Genomic DNA, 18,681 nt, shown 5'->3' on the forward strand with positions numbered 1-18,681 from the left:
AGAAACAGAAAGAATAATTAAAAGATGCAGAAGCTTTTATCACTGACAAAAAGTCTGTTTTGTTTTTTCTTGCCAACTCTACATCTTATTCCTAGTCTCTCTGACCTGCAGAAGACTGAATCCTCTTCATTTCAGCATTAATAAACTACTCTTTATTTTAAAATGCCTTTCCTCCCAAACTTGCTTTTTGTCATGGAGATGCATTATAGTAATAGTAACTCTAACGAAGACAGGAGATTAAGGCTCATGGCCCTTATATTCAGAAAATTCATTTTGGGGTATGTCTTGAGTAACTTCTACTAGTTCTTCCTTTCATATTTCCAGAGACATTAGTGAACATATGGGGATTCTAAATTATTACCAAGATATGGAAACATTGTTCTGGTTCTCTGAGAGAGAATTATAAGTTTTAGTCTGTGGTGTTGCTACTACAAAAATGGTTTTCTCATCTGATGAATGCATAAATTGGTGGGATATGAGACAAGACACCTATTTCAGCCTATATAATAATGTGGTGCTAAATTTAGAAGTATAATTTAATTTTTCTAACTTTTAGTAGATTCCAGTTATCTAGGTCTATGTCTTCTTTATACCTGGAGTTCAATTGAAGAGAGGGAGGAGGGATCATAGGAGTAAGTTTGGTCAAGACCATGATGGGGAAAACCACAGAGACAGCTGATCCAAGCTAATAGGACCTCATAGACTCTGGACTGACAGCTGGGTAACCTGCATGGGAGCAAATTAGACTCTCTAAATATGGGAGACAGTTATGTGGCTTGATCTGTTCAAGGTGGTTGGCATTGGCAGAGGGGCCAGGACTTATGCTGGATGCATGAACTAGCCTTTTTTTTTTTTTTTTTTTTTTTTTTTTTTGGAGCCCATTCCTTATGGTGGTATACTTTGCACAGCCTTGATACAGAAGCTTGATCTTGCCTAAACATGGTATGCCAGACTTTGTGAACTCTCCAAGGAAGGCATTACCGCCTGTGAGGAGTGGATGGTGATGTGATGGGGGATGAAGTAAAGAGAGAAGGGGAGGGAGGTAGGACGGGGGCTGGTATGTAAAATAAAAAATAATAAATGTCTTATTATAAAGCATAAAAGTTCTCAAAAGAAAACAAAGAAAGAAGCGTATAATGCTTTCTTTCTCCTCAGTAAAATTAGTTCCCACAAAAGAAATGATCTCAAAAGAGCTATTGTACGATGTTGCATTACTAACAAATTGGTAGCAATAGGTAAGTCTTTTAAAAAGAAGTATATACAAATAACTTATTTGTAGAAATAATCAGAAATTCCTGTGAAAAGAGAAAGTTGAAATTAACAAACCAAACACTGCACTGGTACAAATATGAGAGGAATGATGACTCATATGCAACTCTAAACCATTTGGAAGTGCTTTATGGAGACAAAGGTACAGAAGGACTACAGAGATAACACATTTTTACATAATGCATTGTGATGGAATCCATATAGCATTAATTACTCTATCCACTCCAGCTACATACAGTGTATTCACAGGGTTGTATAAATATTACCTTCATTTCTTTGCCAAATATGTCATGGATTAAGCAGTTTTCTTACCCATTTAATAGCAGTAATCAGGGTTTTCACTTTGCATTAAACATCAACCTAACTTTGTTAAGGTACCAAATATTTGACAGAGTAAAATCCTGCTTTTAAACAGGATCACATCAGCTTCAATTTGAGAATACTGCTGGAGAGAGATAGCAATCCAGATCCTGAAAGACCTTGAAAACAGATAATAATAACAATAAAAATAAACTTGAAGGCAATGGAAATAGATTTTTAAGGGTCTTCTTATGATGGGAAGTACTTTTAAAGTAGAAGATTTTAAATCGAGTCCTACATAATCACGACCAACTGAAGGAAGAATGTTTTAAGAAGGGTCATTAAAGTAGGAGCATTGCTTTTTCTTCTTAGATTTATTCTCAGCGAACCTGAATAGCTAATTCTGACAGATGATAAATAGGCAGTCATTGTCCTTTTAGAATAAAAGTTGCTTTAGGAAAGTAGGAAGTTCCTTCAGGAGGTAAAATTCTGTACCTCACTTACCAGCTCACTGATATTGGTATCCAGATTTGTTAAATCTACCAAGTGAAAACATCCTGCAACATAAAGAATAGCAGAGACATAAGCTAATTTTTTTAACAAAACATTTATTAAAAGTGCAATCCCAGGTGACAGAAACTAGTGTGACACTTAACTTTCAGACCTAATAGCTATTCCATTCTAAGATGCCAGGAGTAACAAAAAGATAATAGATTGGGCACTTTTGAATTGCTAAGTGCAAAATGAAAGAACTGAACTTTTAATTTACTGACAGATCATCAATTAAAGGACAGAAATAAATTGAGCCAAAGTATACAAGGAAACCTCAAAAGCATTCCTAAGATATTTGAAAGAAAATAAGCAGACCAGCGTTGGAGATAATTAAAGATTGTGTGACTCTGTATTTAAAAACACTGAAAAAATGATAAACTAATAGAAATTTTCTAAAGCCCATAAAGTGAAAATACATTAAAATCACATTTCAAAAAAATAATCAAGATTTGTAAATTGGTAATGCCAAAATATTATTGAAGTAAAAGAAAAAATTGCAGGAATATTGCATATTAATAAATTTTAGAAAACAAAAATGAAATTTTCCAGTGTGGTCTATATACTCAATGAAATGCCAATCACTATAAATGATTTTTCAGGATACTATTATATATTCATTCTAAAATTTATTTAGACATATAAGGGGCTATTAATAACTAAACAACCTTGAGAAATAAGAAAACAGCTGAAGGACTTTTGTCACTATATGTCAAGCCTGTCAAACATATATTGTAGAATTATTTATCATGAAAAAGAATGTTGACTTAAATATTTGAAACCAACCAGTGTGCTTCAGCTTAATAAAACACTAACAAGAAAACACAAACACATAAATGACACAAAAAGAAATTTGAAAAACTATAATTTTCCCATTAAAATTTTTTCAGAAGTTTAAGAGTAGAAAAGAAGTTTATAGTTCAGCATGGTGATGAACACTTCTTTCTTGATTATTTGTTTATTTTTCTTATTTTACATATTGATCCCAGTACTCTCTCCCTCCCTCTGTCCCTCCCTTCCTTTCTCCTTCCATCCCTCCCTCCCTCCCATGCACCTCCCATGCTCCCATCCCATTTCCTCCACTCCACAGGGAGAATGATGCCTTCCAGTAGGGGTCATCTAAATCTGTCTACTCATTTGGAATAGAGACTAGGCCGGCCCTCCTGTCTCTAGGTTAAGGGAGTATCCCTCCATGGAAGATGTGCCCCCAAAGTCCTTTTGTGCACCAGGAATACATCCTGGTTCCACTGTCAGAGGTCCCTTAGACTGCTCAGTCCTTCTAACTGAGACCCATGTTCAGGGGGTCTGAATCAGTCCCATGCTGGCTTCCCAGCTATCAGTCTGGGGGCCTGTTAGCTCCTCCTTGTTCAGGTCAGCTGTCTCTATGTGTTTCTGTAGCCTGGTCTTGTCCTCCCTTTCTGCATCTGGACTCTAGTTCGACATAGTATTTAGCAGGATACAAGATAAACTCAAAAAAATCAGTAGCCTTACTCTATAGAGACAACACAATGTCTGAGAAAGAAATCAGAGAAATATCACCCTTCACAATAGCTACAAACAACATAAAAAAATATCTTGGAGTAAGGCTTATCAAACAAGTAAAAGACCTATATAGCAAGAACTTTGTGTCTTTAAAGAAAGCAATTAAAGAAGATACCAGAAATTGGAAAGATCACCCTTGTTCTTTGATAGGTAGGATAAACATTGTAAAATGGCAATCTTGCCAAAAGCAATCTACAGATTCAATGAAATCCCCCATCAAAATCCCAGGACAATTCTTCTCTGACCTTCAAAGAATAATAGTCAACTTTATATGGAAAAAACAAAAGATCCAAGATAGCCAAAACAACCCTGTACAATAAAGGAACTTCAGGAGACATCACCATCCCCAAATTAAAGCTCAACTATAGAGCTATATTCCTGAAAACAGCTTGGCACTGGCACTAAAATAGACAGGTAGACCAATGGAATCGGATCTAAAATCCTGATATTAAACCACACACCTATGAATACCCCATTTTTGATGAAACAGCTAAAAAGTATATAATGGAAGGAGGAAAGCATCTACAACAAATGGTGCTGGCACAACTGGATGATCGTGTGTAGAAGAATGCAGATATACTCATGTCTATTGCCGTGTACAAAATTCAAGTCCAAATGGATCAAAGACCTCAACATAAATCCAGCCACACTGAACTTCTTAAAAGAGAAAGTGGGGGGTACCCTTGAACATATTGGCACAGGAAACCACTTCATGAACATAAGTCCAGTAACACAGACACTGAGATCAACAATTAATAAGTAGGACGTCCTCAAACTGAGAAGCTTCTGTAAAGCAAAGGACACTGATGACAAAACCAAATGGCAGCACACAGACTGAAAAAGATCTTCACCAACCCTACATCTGACAGAGGGCTGATCTCAAAAATATACAAAGAACACAAGAAACTAGTCAACGAAACACCAAATAACCCTATTAAAAAATGGGGTACAGAACTGAAGAAAGAATTCTCAATAGAGGAAATCAAAAAGGCTGAAAGACACTTAAGAAAGAGCTCAACATCCTTAGCTACCATGGATGCAAATCAAAACAACTCTGAGATACCATCTTACTCCTGCCAGAATGGCTAAAATTAGAAACAGCAATGACAGTTTGTGCTGGAGAGGATGTGGAGAAAGGGGAACACTCCTCCACTGCTGGTGGGAGTGCAAACTTGTACAGCCATTTTGGCAGTAAGTCTGTGGTTCCTCAAGAAAAAGTCTACCACAGGACCCAGAAATACCACTCTTACACATATACCCAAAGGTTGCATATCCATGCAACAAGAACATGTTCATAGCAGCATTATTTGTAATAGCAAGAGCATGGAAGAAACCGAGATGCCCCTCTACTGAAGAATGGATAAAGAAGATGTGGCACATCTACACAATTGAATACTACTCTGTGGGAAAAATTAACAATGGAATCTTGAAATTTGCAGACAAATGGATGGAGCTTGAAGAAACCATCCTGAGTGAGGTAACCCAGTACCAAAAAGAGGATCATGTTATGTACTCATCCATATATGGATTTTAGACATAGAGCTAAGGTTCACCAGACTATTATTCACACTTCCAGGGAAACTAGGATACAAGGAGGAACCTAAGAGTTTCATACAATGTCCCTCACAGAAGGGGAAAGGGACAGGATCTCCTGAGCAATTTTGGAGTTGGGGGAGGGGCAGTGAAAGGAGAGGGAGTTAGTGGAACTAGAAGGGGTGAAGAGGAGAACATGTAGGACTAGGGAGATTGAATAGGGGGGTGAATGAATAGACAAGAGCAAAAAAGAGATACCATAAAAGAGGAGGCCATTATAGGTTTGCAGAGAAAATTGACTCTGGAGAAATGTCCAGAGACCTACAAGGATAACCCCATGCAACAATCTGAGCAAGAGTGGAGAGGCAACCTTAAATCCCCTTCCCTGATAATGAGATTATCCACCATCATGGAGCCCTCATTTAGTAGCTGATGGAAACAGAAGCAGACACCCACAGCTAAACACTGAGCTGAACTCCTGGAATCCAGATGCAGAGAGGGAAGAGTGGTAACAATATGTTTACAAGACCAGGCTACAGAAACCCACAGAGACAGCTGACCTGAACGAGGGGGAGCTCATGGACTCCAGACTGATAGCTGGGAATCCAGCATGGGACTGACTCAGACCTCTGAATATGGGTCTCAGTTAGAAGGCCTGGACAGTCTAAGCGACCTCTGACAGTGGAACCAGGATGTATCCCTGGTGCACAAAAGGACTTTGGGAGCACATTCCGCATGGAGGGATACTCCCTTTACCTAGAGACAGGAGAGAGGGCCTAAACCTTGACAGATTTTGTTGATCCTTCCTAGAAGTCACTGCTCTCTCTGTGGAGGATGGGAAGAGGAAGTGGCTGGGGGGGCATGAGAGGGAGGGAGGGATACAAGGAGGGAGAGGGAACTGGGATTGATATGTAAAATAAGAAAAAAGTAAAAATAAATTTTAAAAAGGTTCCTTGCCACATAATAATCAAAACACCTAACATACAGAATACTGAAAGATTATTAAAAGCAGCAATGGGAATTGGCCAGGAAACATATAAAGGCAGACTTAACAGGATTACACCTGACTTCTCCATGGAATCTCTCAAAGCCAAGAGACCACAGAAGCCAGCCCAGGCTACTATACCCAGCAAAGCTTTCAATCAATCACTATAGATGGAGAAAACTAGACATTCCATGACAAAACCAGATTTACACAATGCACATCCACAAATCCAACCATACAGAAATTTATGGAAGGAAAACTCCAACCCAAGGAAGTCAACTACACTCACAAAAACATAGGCATCAGATAATACTACTTTATCAAAAGGAAGAAAAAAGGGAAAATTTTACACATAACACCACCACCAAAAATAAATTCAAAACGAACAAGAATCTACAATCAATGGTCCTTACTTTCCCTCAATATTAATATTATGTGTCTAAGCTGATTAAATCTATGAAAAACTACTCAAATTCTACTTCTGGCTCAAGAGCTCTAGTGGCTTTACAAACCTACCCCTTATTGAAATTGTTATTTCTTTTTACGTAAACACTTGAACTTTCAGGAAATGAACCTAATGGCATACAGAAAATGAGAAAAAATAAGTCAATGAAAATCTACTAAAATTTAGTGCGGAAAGGAAGCACCCATAATGCTTAAAACATGAGCTATTCCTGCCTACTCCCTTCCTAGCTCAGTGAGACAGAGAGTATTCCTGCTGCCAAGAAATGTCTGGCTCCACTTTTCATTTGAAGAGCTATTTTCTACCCAAGAATAGGATGCAGCATTTCTCACACTAGCCAGTTCTACATTGAATTTTGGGAAATTTGGCTTGGAGGTGAGTGATCACTTGGACCTACCAGTCTCCATTCATAGGATAAAAAGTGTGGCAAGCAGGCAAATTCATTGCTGCAAATGTCTTTTTATTCTGGCCCCACCCAAACCACAAGCTATTAAGATTTGGCTCACTTTTAACACTCCTAAAACCAAGACCTCATGTATTATAATGAAGATGCCATTTCAACAATAGAGTGCTACTGTTTAACAGTCAGGTATGAAACAACTTTCCATAATGTTCTCAAGGCCAAGAAAAGAAAATATTAAATCTCTACTCCAAAAGAGTTCACTTACTTTGCATTAAAGTATGGAAAAACTCAACTACAAGGATGTATTCACAAAACACTGAATTTCATGGTAAAAGACAATATGATAGAAATGGAAAGGTTTCTAGGAAATTAAGCTATGCTTTAGATCAGCTAGAGAAACCAGGAAAAGAACAATTAGGAAAAATATTGCCGTCAGAATATGTACTTGCATGAGGAGACTGATGTCAACATCAAATATGTTCCTAACTGAACTCCACACCTTGGCCCATTCAACCAAAGATTCTCTTGTCTCTGTCCACCAGCATTGGATTACATACATGCACTATATGTCTGAATTTTAATGTGGGTTCTAAGGATCAAATTTAGTTCTTCATGCTTGTACAATAAGTACTTTACCAATTAAGTCATCTTCCCTAGATCTTCAACAGTTTTTGAAGAATATTTTCGTAGTTTAGTACTATCATCAGGGGAGAGGAGAGTTGACCTCCAAAAGGATAATAATGAAATCTGTATTAAACAAGTTTGTTATAATACACTACCATATGCCTTTGATTCCTTATATTACATTGTTTCCTTAGTCCTTTGTTCCTAGCAATGATACTTACAGTCAAGATTAAGTGATGAAAGACTATATTTTGTCCAGGTGAGATGTTACATAATTCACTAAATAAAGCTAATCCTTATTCTTTAACAACCAAGAAAATCCCTTTTACCAATCAGAGAATCATACTTAATACTAGTGATGAGCTTCTATCCTTTTGCCTGACAATCACTTACCCATCCCAGAGGTTCAACAATATAATATGTCAATGGTAAATGCTTTCCTTAAACATAATACAAATCTAGAAATAAGTGTTGTGACTTTCCCACATCAAAGAAAATTAAGTGGGAACATGAAACCAATAAGACCAGTAGAGTTAAAATTTTCAAGAGCAGTTAATTAAAATAGGAAAAAAAAACCAGTAAGTTCAACTCTAGAAACATGCCAGGTTTCTAATTCAATCTCTCCAGGGGACACTGTATTATAATTTCCAGAAACTATTTTCAAGAAGGTTTATTTCAATATTATAACGAAAATTCATTTTAGGAGTCAGTGAATAATATGTCTCAAATGAATCTCAGTTGTCTCTCCAATTCCCTAGTAAACACCTTTTTACTAGGTCTTTTGTGCTACAGAGACAACTCAGAGTCACAGATGTACTCTAATTATTCTTCCAGATGGATTCAGTTTTTTATAATACTCTCATTAAAAAGATACAGAGAGAAACATCAGATTATAGTAGCAGAATGATGTTCTTTTGAAGACATCATGGCATAATAACTTATTGAATCTAGGGAAAAAAAAAACACTGCTTAAGAGATTGGTCAAGCATGCCTTTAATCCTAGCACACAGGAAGCAAAAGTAGGCAGACCATGAATTAGAGGTCAGTATGGACTACACAGTAACTTCCAGGGCTGGCAGGGCCACATAGTATGATCTTGTCTAAAAAAATCAAAGATCTTAATAGGTAAAGAAAATGCATTTGATACAATTCACCATCACCTAATTTTAAAATCTATGAATGAAATGAGTACAGTAGGAAAGTAATTCAACATAATAAAGACTGGATATGTTTGTTTGTTTTGCTTTTTGTTTTAAAGCCTGCTGAATGGGGAGAAGCTGAAAGCCTTCTCATTAAGATCTGGAATAATGTGAAAGATTGCTACTTTCATCAGTTTTATTCAACATACTATTGGAAGACTTTGGCAGAGTAATTAGGGAAAAAAAGAAATAAATGGCATCCAAATTGGAAATGAAGAAGTCAAATTGTCACAGCTTGTGAGTGACATGATGTCATATGTAGAAAAAGCAAAAATGCAAATGCAGTCAGCATGACATCTACAGAAATGCTACATGTTAATATTGATTTACAAGTGACAAGAACAATTCCATTTTTAACAGCTACAAAATTTAGGTACCTAGTAATAAATTCATCCAAAGAGGAAAAGAATCACTACAAAGAAAACTACTAAAAATGATGAAAAGTATACAAAACCAATTTTCACAGATTGAGAGAATTACACATACCCAAAATCTTCTGCAAGTTCAGTGTACACTTTATAAAATGTAATATGAGGTGTGCATTTTCAAAAGTGCTGAGCAAATTGGATACTAGGAATGAAATTGAATCAATAGTTATCAGTAGTTAAAAGATGCAACTCAAAGTCTTAAAGAAGTTAGGGGCTTTCATGAAAGAATTGAAAGTACAAAACTACTAGCAAAAAAACTAAGTAAACACTGATAGGACGTAAAATGGGCAGGATAGAGAAAAGGAGAAAATCTTTAATACCTATATCTCAGATAGGAACCTAATATCTGGACTATTCAAATAATTGAAACATTTGAAACACCAAAATACTTTCAAATCACCCAATTCTAATGGATCAACAATGACCTAACTACACATGACAGACTAACAAATAAAGAACCCAGTTCCAAAAAAAATGGGCTACCTGTTTCATTTTTGTTAGACAGTGAGATTCCATAGAATCTCTGCTTAATTTGACATTAAGACGCTATTGCTGAAGACACCACATGCTTGAGTCATAGAACACAGAAAAATCTAGCTGGTATTCAGCTGAAAGCTTCACTCCTACTTGCTAACATTCATAGTGCCTCAAGTTGCTATGCACACTACTGGAGGAAATAAGTAATCATCAATATTATCTAGCTGTGAACCTTGTGAGCTATTATATTGACTGGAAAAGACATGCCCACTGTGAAATAGTATAAACATCATGGAAGAAAACAACTATGTTCTGATTGGACATTTAAGTCCCAGTGTACAAAATGAATTCCATACCTGGTATCATTAGTGGGCAAAGAACATATGGCTACAAAAAAGAAACTGCTAGTATTTCTTCTGCCAAATGGACATATTAAACCAACTTCTAATGATTTCTCTTTATACAACAGATTAATGCATGTATCAACCATCATCATAGAAGCTTCTGTGTGCATTAGATAGTAATTAGCAAAGAAATTCACAGCTGGAACAAGTGGTCTAGGTGCAGAAAATAAGAGTATTCAGAGTGTTCAGCCCTAAATGGAATATATATAGAACATCACCTCTTCCTAATATTCAGGAACAATTGTGGAAAGGGGAAGATAAAAAGTGTAAAAACCTGATGAGGTAGATGAAATACTATCTTTGGGACACAGCAGGACAGTTGCACATATAAACCTACAGTGATTAAGACCCATGCACAAGATCTTTGTAAGTTCAAGCCAGACCAAATCTCAAAACACAGTGAAGAGCTGGGCATGGAGTTCCACCCTAGCTGAGATGTTGGCAACTGACCAATACACATTGGTTCTATTCCATTAGAAGGTCACACATCCAAAAACATGAATACTCAAATTGGATGTGATATATATAGGAAAAAATACACAAAGTTGGATGAGTAGGGGAGGGGATTGGATATTGGAGGATTTGCTGGAGAAAGATAAATGCAATCAAAACACATTGCAGAAAATTCTCAAAGAACTCATAAAATATTTAAAATGTATACTCTACTTTTCATGCTTATTATTATTTGTACTATCTAATGATTCAGTTTTGTTTTACTCTACCCACTAACGGTGAAGACTTGAAACACAGATTTCAGATTCTTTTCTGATGCATCTATCCTCTTAGCACTGCTCTAAAATTTCTTTCCATGAAAAATGTTTAATTTGAACTTTTTAGCTCTTTTTTGACTCGGTCAATTATGCAAAATACATTCATATCATTAAATTCTAATTCAGTTACATTTGGCTAAAGAACAACCATTGTGTATTGTGAATTTCTGTTCTGTTTTGATAGTAAAACTGGACCAAAAGTGACAGGAAAAGATTTATCAAGAAAATACTTGTCTCCCAAGCACAAGGACTTGAATTCAAGCCCCTCCCTCCCCTCCTCCTGCTCCCCCACCTCCCTCTACCCCAGTGCCCATCCACTCTTTCTAGAGTTTGTGGCCTCCCACAGGGAGTCAATAAAGTCTTTCACATCATCTTGAGGCAGGACCAAGTCCCTCCCCTGTGTGTCTAGCCCATTCATGCACTAGGGATAAAAACTGGTTCTCCTAACAGTGGCCCCACAAACTGCCCAAGCCATCCAGCTGTCAGACTTATGCAAGTTCCCAAGCTATCCATCCAGAGTCAGTGAGCTCTCACTTGCTCCGGTCATCTGTTTGTGTGGATTGCCATATCATGGACTTGACTCCTTTACTCATATTATTGTTCCTCCCTCTCTGCAACTGGATTCCAGGAGTTCAGCTCAGTGTTTAGCTATGGGTGACTGCTTCTGCTTCCATCAGCTGCTGAATGAAGGCTCTAAGATGGCATATAAGGTAGTTATCAATCTCACTACAGGGTAAGGGCATTTAAGGTAGCCTCTCCACTATTGGTTAGATTGTTAGTTGGGGTCATCCTTGTGGGTCCCTGGACATTTCCTTAGTGCCAAGTTTCTCATATGTTACCTTTGTTCAATTGTCTGTGGACAGTTCTCTGGTGTACATTATCTCCTTCCACCACATAGCTTCCTCCTCCTTTTCATTCTACCATCCCTGTTCAACAACTCCAAAAGAACAAATTAAAAAGCAGTGGTTCTCCTCCAGTATTTGCTACTGAAGCACATAAGCCAGAACAAAAAGTATCCTGTTCTTCCCCCAGTGCCCTACTTCTCTAAGTCTATAAACTAATATGTCAACAACTTTATTCTTTCCCATAATCACCCATCCAGGATTAATACAATGAATGTACTATCCTACACCAGTACATTATTTATGTCACATGACTGTCATGTAGACTTATTTTAAAACAATTAACAAAACCCTGAAATTATATCTTTTAACTCATTTAGTAAATGTGTATTTTGATGGTAGGAGTGTAATAAATCTAAAAATTGTTTGAAGATGTAGTGAAAGACTGAGCAAATATAACAATGAAAACTACTATGGGGGGCTAGAATTAGTATTATCAATATAAATGTACTACATATGAACATCTGTTTTGATATAGACATGCATATACCTATGCAGTTATTCGTATACAAGTGTCTGTAACTATTTACAGGTATGTATATAGTGTGTCAGTGTACATGTGTGTCTACAATTTTCTACATTTTGTTCACTGAAACATACAGAAACAATGACACTGCGGTGTCATAGCAAAGAGAACACCTAGAAGTCAGAATTTAGAATCTCATTATAACTCCTTCTAAAAGAACTGTTTTGAAAAAGTGACTGATTGGTAAGCTGAATCAGGCAACACAAAAGAAGTCTAAAATGATTCATGACTTTTAAATAATTGTTCAAAACATGGAGTGAACATATCAAAAGAAGACAGAAGCCAAACTGAAATGATTCAGAGTAGGCAAATATGACAAATTGAAAGCAAAATTATTCACCAAAATGAATAACATTGTTTTTGAATGTGTCAAGTAAGATAAGAAAATTCATACAGGTGATTAGCTACTTAACTAAAGAGAAATACACATGATGATTTAGTAATTCCTTCTGAAAAATATAGAGGAACAATAGATTTGTAACCATCACTATCACTATTTAGGCAAGGTAATTAATAGTTGTTAAAATTATTGGATGTAAGTTAGAAGAGGAGCAGAACAATCTCAATATTAGCACTTTTGCATATGTTACCCATAAGTATAAGTCAAAAAATGGTAATTTTGGGTGCATAACCTAATAGACATCAACATTTAAAATTGAACACATACACACACACAGAGTCTTTTTCTTGAATAATTCTCCCAAAAAAGATCTAATTAGCTTGTGTGCTTTCATTTTTCAAAATGGAATGAAGGAACATCATAAAGGAGTAGCTATCAGACAATAGGTTAAAGAGTTATGGTGATATTCAAGCCTGGATGGAATCCAAATCAAGGGATATTGTTTTAAGGAACATTTTGGTTATAATTAGAAAATTTGAATATGGAGCACAAATTAGGAATGAGTAATAGGTTAACTTATATGTTTTATTCATGAGATAATTCCTTTGTTGAATGGAGTTATATATTGAATTCTTTAATAAAAGGACATAGTATATGTGACCATCTATCATATTGTTTGGGGAGAATGCAAACACATATACTACTTGCATACTTGCCGTTCAACATAGCCCATACAATAATATATTTGTCTTGCTTAATGAAAACATACAAAACTAGATGAGAGGTCACTTGCTGAAATGAAGGATTAGAATGAAATTCTAATGCTCAGAAGGAAGAAAGTCAACTGTACACTAACTCCCTAGGACAACAGAAAGCACCTTATTACTTTCTTTAAGAGGCAATATCTTAGCAGAGGGCTTTTAAAATAACTGACCTCCAAGCCCAGGTCGAAGTCGGTTATCATAGCCATCCAGAAGCCGATCCAAGATTCTAGTGAAAATGGTGATGTTATCAGTGCTGTCATCAGGAATATCTGGAGCATGCTTGGGAGAGAGTCTGCAAGGAAAGTAAGAATTCTTAATAGGCAACAATTACATGACTAACCATTTAAATTCTGGAAGATTTCACTAAATAGACAAGGCAAACTTAATAGCTGTACATCTTGACCTGCAGAGCAAGCAATTTCTTTTTGCTACAATAATTGACTGTGTAGGAAGAGAACAATACTCAACACTTGTACTCTTCCTTATACATTTGCATGAAGTTTGCCGGGTACATATTCCAATCTCATCTCAGCAGCAGAAAAACAAGCAGAAATCCTGGACACAATGTTTCTGGGAACAATACCTGGCAGACATTTGATTGCTCAAATTAAAGAAGATAAATGTTGTTATTGAGAACTTACCTCCAGTCTATCATAGAGAGACATATGATCACAAAAGAACAGAGTCATAAAACCTGGGATCACCCTCATGTCCCACCATATAGACACAGTAACCAATGCCAGTAGAAAATGCAGAGTGTCTCTTTTATCTCATACATGCACAAACAAGCTGAGACAAGAAACCAAATTTTCTCATACTTATCACTAACAGAGGCAGTGATAAGACATTCATGTAAAACTCTCAAATTTTCTACTCCATCCTACTTCTTTTATTTGGATGCCTTCTAAAAGCGCTTCTGAGTACTAAATACTATGATAGATCTTTTTACTCTGTACAAGAAGAGCTTGGTGTTATTACACAGAACAAGGATTGTTGTTTTGTTTGTTGTTATAGATGTTTTTCCTAATCACTAAATAATATTCCAATGTGTAAATATAACACACTTCCTTATCCATTCCTCACATAATGAACATTTAGGCTTTTCTCATTTGTTAGTTATTGTAAATAGAGAAACTCTCATTTGTTAGTTATTGTAAATAGAGAAGCAATAAACATTGATGAGCAGTAGTCATCTTCTTAGTGTGAAATAGAGTCTTGGAGTATACACACAAGAGTGGTTTAGCTGGATCATGTGATGGATTTCCTTCTAGCTTTTTGAGGAACATCGACAGTGATTTCAATATTTTTTTCATAGTGCCTGCAGCAGTCTTTACTCCCACAAACAGTGAATAAGTGTTACTTTTTCCCCCATTCATGCAAGTATCTGCTTTCATTTAAGTTTTCTGAATTTGGCCATACTGACTGTGGTAAGGTAAAATCTCAAAGTAGTTTTAACTTGCATTTCCCTGATGTGAGATGTTCTTCTGTATCCTGAGAATATGTGTTGCTTTTATTGGTTGTTGAATAAAGCTGTTTTCGTCTATGATAGGGTAGACTATACCTAGGTAGGAAATACAAACAAAGATACAGAGAGAAAGAAGGCAGAGTCTAAGAGATGCCATATAGTGTCATGTAAAAGTAAATTAGAGTCTGGCAGACTTCTCAGTGAAGCAGGAAACTTTAAACTGTATGCCTGTATTGGCAGATTGTCAGTCATTTTTCTCTGTGTCCTGCCGACTGTCTGACAGAGGCTTTGATGAAGCAGGAACCCCTTGGGACTGTCCCATCTTGTTTTTTCAAGTTTTACCAGTCAATTTCCTGTGGGTGTTACATGTCCAATTTGTAAAGCATACAACTAAACAGTCCAGACAAGAGAAGTTTCTTGCCCAAATCACTAGTCTTATCATGTTGAAGGAAAACTCCATATTGAATTTCTTCAATGCCCATCTTCGTGTCTGAAGTAATTGGTGTTGCCAGGAGCAATTGTGTCTCACTGTCATTAAAAACCCTAATAAACAATTTTAAATGCCACATTCTGAAGGTCTTTGAAAGGTTTAAAAAATGTGTATCTATTTGAAATGTGGATCTCTGTGATTTTGAGGTCAGCCTGGGCTAGAGAGCTAATTCCAGGACAGGCTCCAAAACAGTACAGAGATACCCTGTCTCAAAAAAGCAAAAAGGAAAAGAAAAAAAATATATCTATATATATCTAGAAAACCTAAGTAACATGCTTTTAAGATAGGTGACTATCTATAATCTGTCTTTAATTATACATTACATTTTAAATGAGCTGTGTAAACACAATACATAAACAAGAGGAGAAATATATATGTACATATAACAAAGTTTACCTTTAATTTGCATCGATAAACCAAAATACATATCACTGTATTCATTTTTTATAACATATTCCTTTTTTTTTCTTTTAGAAAGAGATTGACTGTGGTTATTAACCATTTATAATTAACCCAATTTAAATGAAAGCAAACATTTACAAACAATATTTTGGGAATATTCAGTCTCATTGCATCTTGTTATGCTGTACTTGGTTGATATCCCTGGGAGACCTTCTCTTTTCTGAAGAGAAATGAAAGAGTAGTGGATCTGGGGGAGAAGGGAAGTAGGGAGCGGGACTGGGAGGAGGAAAGGGAGGAGAGGCTGCATTTGGGATGTATTATATGAGAGTAGAATTAATAGTATAGAATAAAATAAATCTTTATTTTGAGAATTTCATGTATGAATACTGTACTTAAATTTCCCCATGTCCTCTCTATTCCCTCTCAAATCTTTGACTATTTTGTTATTTAGAATATGATATACATATAAATATATTCTGCTAAGTCCATTTAGAGTTACTTATATGTGCAACTATACCTAAACACTTAGGATTGGTGATGGGAGCTGTCATTCTGTAAATATGTTTTTCATACTGGTTGATGAATAAAGCACTGTTGGCCAATAGGAAAGGAAGATAGGAGGGACTAGGAGACAAGGTGGATTCGAAGAAGAAGTAGGGAGGAGTCAAGATGGAGAGACTGGAGAGAACAGAACACTGGCCCCACTCTCCAGTAAGATGAGACCACGTGGAAATACTCAGATTAATAGAAATGGGTTAATATTTAAGACAGAGCTAGCCAATAAGAAACTAGTAACTGGCCAACAGAATTATATCTAATACAGCATCTCTGTGTGTTATTTGGGAGTGGTGCGGCAGTGGGGCCAGACCAGCAGGGAAAAACCTTCCTCTTAACAGATTGGATAACCTACTAGGGAGACCTCATCCCTGAAGAAGACTAATTCTCCCTCTCTCAGCAGCTATTACTTGTCTGTAGCTCTCCACTTATGAATAGGTCCTTGTGAGATGTTCCCCATCCTTGGTGGAATGTCAACTTCATGGCAAAATCATATTCTTTACTGCCACATGGTGGTGGCACACACCTTTAACTCCAACACTCAGGAGGCAGAGGCAGGCAGATCTCTGTGAGTCTGAGGCCAGCCTGGTCTACAGAGTTAATTCTAGGACATCCAGGACTGTTGCACCAAGAAAATCTGTCTCAAAGAAATCAAAATAATAATACTAATAAAAATCCTTACCTTGGAAAGCTTTCGGGGGAGCGAGCAAATAACGTTGCAAGTGAGGACTGTTTCTTATTTTCTACCCCAAAACTTCTAATAATGAAATGAGAAGCCTTTATAAAAGATGTGTATTTATAGGCTATGAGAAAAAGTTTACGGACCATGTACAGATTAAGTACTGGATATCGGTACCACCAGTATTAGTTAAACTTCATCAAGGATCAAGTGTGTTTCCATTCAGGGAAAGCAAGAGAAGCACAGCTGCAGAGTTGCTGATGCAGTTCATACAACGACCCAAAGAAAAGAGAAATGCACTTCAATAAAAGAATATCAATTTCCCTAATTCTGCATATCTTCTAGAAAAAAAAAAATAGACTTCTTAAAATTTTCTAAAATACTAGGCATATCATATATATCCCCTGCTCTTAGGCACCAATAAATCTTGAAGGCCTACCAAATAGAATTCCAGTTCCTTTGTCTGATATTCATATCATTCTATAATATGTTATGACTTTAGTTTACAGATTTAAATTCTACTTTACTTTGGGATCAGAAATTATAGTGAGGTCAATTTATTTCATTTCTCAGTGTCCTCATGTTTTCCATTCTCCAACAGTAGTATTTTCCATAAGTGTAAAGTCAAACTAAAGATTCAACTCTAAGAATATTCATTATATATTATTCAGTTGGTAATCAGAAGCACTTTAAGTACAATTGCACACATTGTGTTATCTTTACAGAAGGTATATCATAAAAGTAAAGTAAGACTGGGTTTTGTCTAGGACATGTCGACATAACCTATTATGGTCCTTCCAAATGTTCATATTTTGAAGGTTTTGCCCTCAGCTGATGATCATATTGAGAAGTTATTGCCCAGTGAGGAGGCTAAATTTATTATGTGAATCAATAGATTATATTATGTATTATTAGGAATTGGGGTCTGGTGGAGAAAATAGGTCACTAGAAGTATGCCCTTGATGGTGTGTGTGTGTGTGTGTGTGTGTGTGTGTGTGTGTATGTGTGTGTGTGTGTTCTCTATCTCTCTGTTTCTCTCTATATTGCTCAGCTCTGTTTCTATTGTGTGTGCCCACACATTTTTTGTTTCCTGGAAACTGTGAAATAAGTGGCCTTTTCCACCATATCCTCCTGCTGTAATGCTCTGATTCACTATTTACAGGTACAGAACCAATAGAGGCAAGTGACCAAAGACTAAAATCTCTAAAATTCTCAGCCAAAATAAATTATTCTGCTCTTAAATTGTTCCCTTTGGTATTTTTTGAAAGAGACAAAAAGTGACATGTGATCTATATAAAGAAGACAGCTGTTCTTTTCTTAAATAGCTTATACAGACTGGAAAACTAGAAAATCCTCAGCTTGAGACACACCCACTCAACATCTGCCCAACCTGTTTACATTAACTTGATTTTCATGCTTATTCAAAATAAAGACCAAGACCTTCAGGCTTTGTAGGCACTTCAAAGTAGTTGCTGTACAAAATCACAAAATCTGTCAAAAATCAATACAAGTTATTCATTATTACAAGAGTTTCATGAGTCAACTTCAAAGTAAATGAACAAGAATTCAGTTCAAAAGTATGACACTTCATATGAATTGGCAGTTATGTTTT

At 36.3% G+C, this 18,681-nt stretch overlaps 1 protein-coding gene across 2 annotated transcripts in view; it reads right to left on the reverse strand.

Moving 5' to 3' along the window:
• Gabra3 (gamma-aminobutyric acid type A receptor subunit alpha3) overlaps nt 1-18,681 on the reverse strand; it is a 179,433-nt gene that overhangs the window by 92,732 nt on the left and 68,020 nt on the right. For both annotated transcript variants that reach the window (XM_051178247.1, XM_051178249.1), the window contains one exon: nt 13,649-13,770. In XM_051178247.1, the coding sequence (XP_051034204.1) occupies nt 13,649-13,770 (122 nt within the window). The remainder of the gene's footprint in view (nt 1-13,648; nt 13,771-18,681) is intronic.

The sequence above is a fragment of the Phodopus roborovskii genome, unplaced genomic scaffold (genome assembly GCF_943737965.1).
Source record: "Phodopus roborovskii unplaced genomic scaffold, PHOROB, whole genome shotgun sequence".
Taxonomy (NCBI): Eukaryota; Metazoa; Chordata; class Mammalia; order Rodentia; family Cricetidae; genus Phodopus; species Phodopus roborovskii.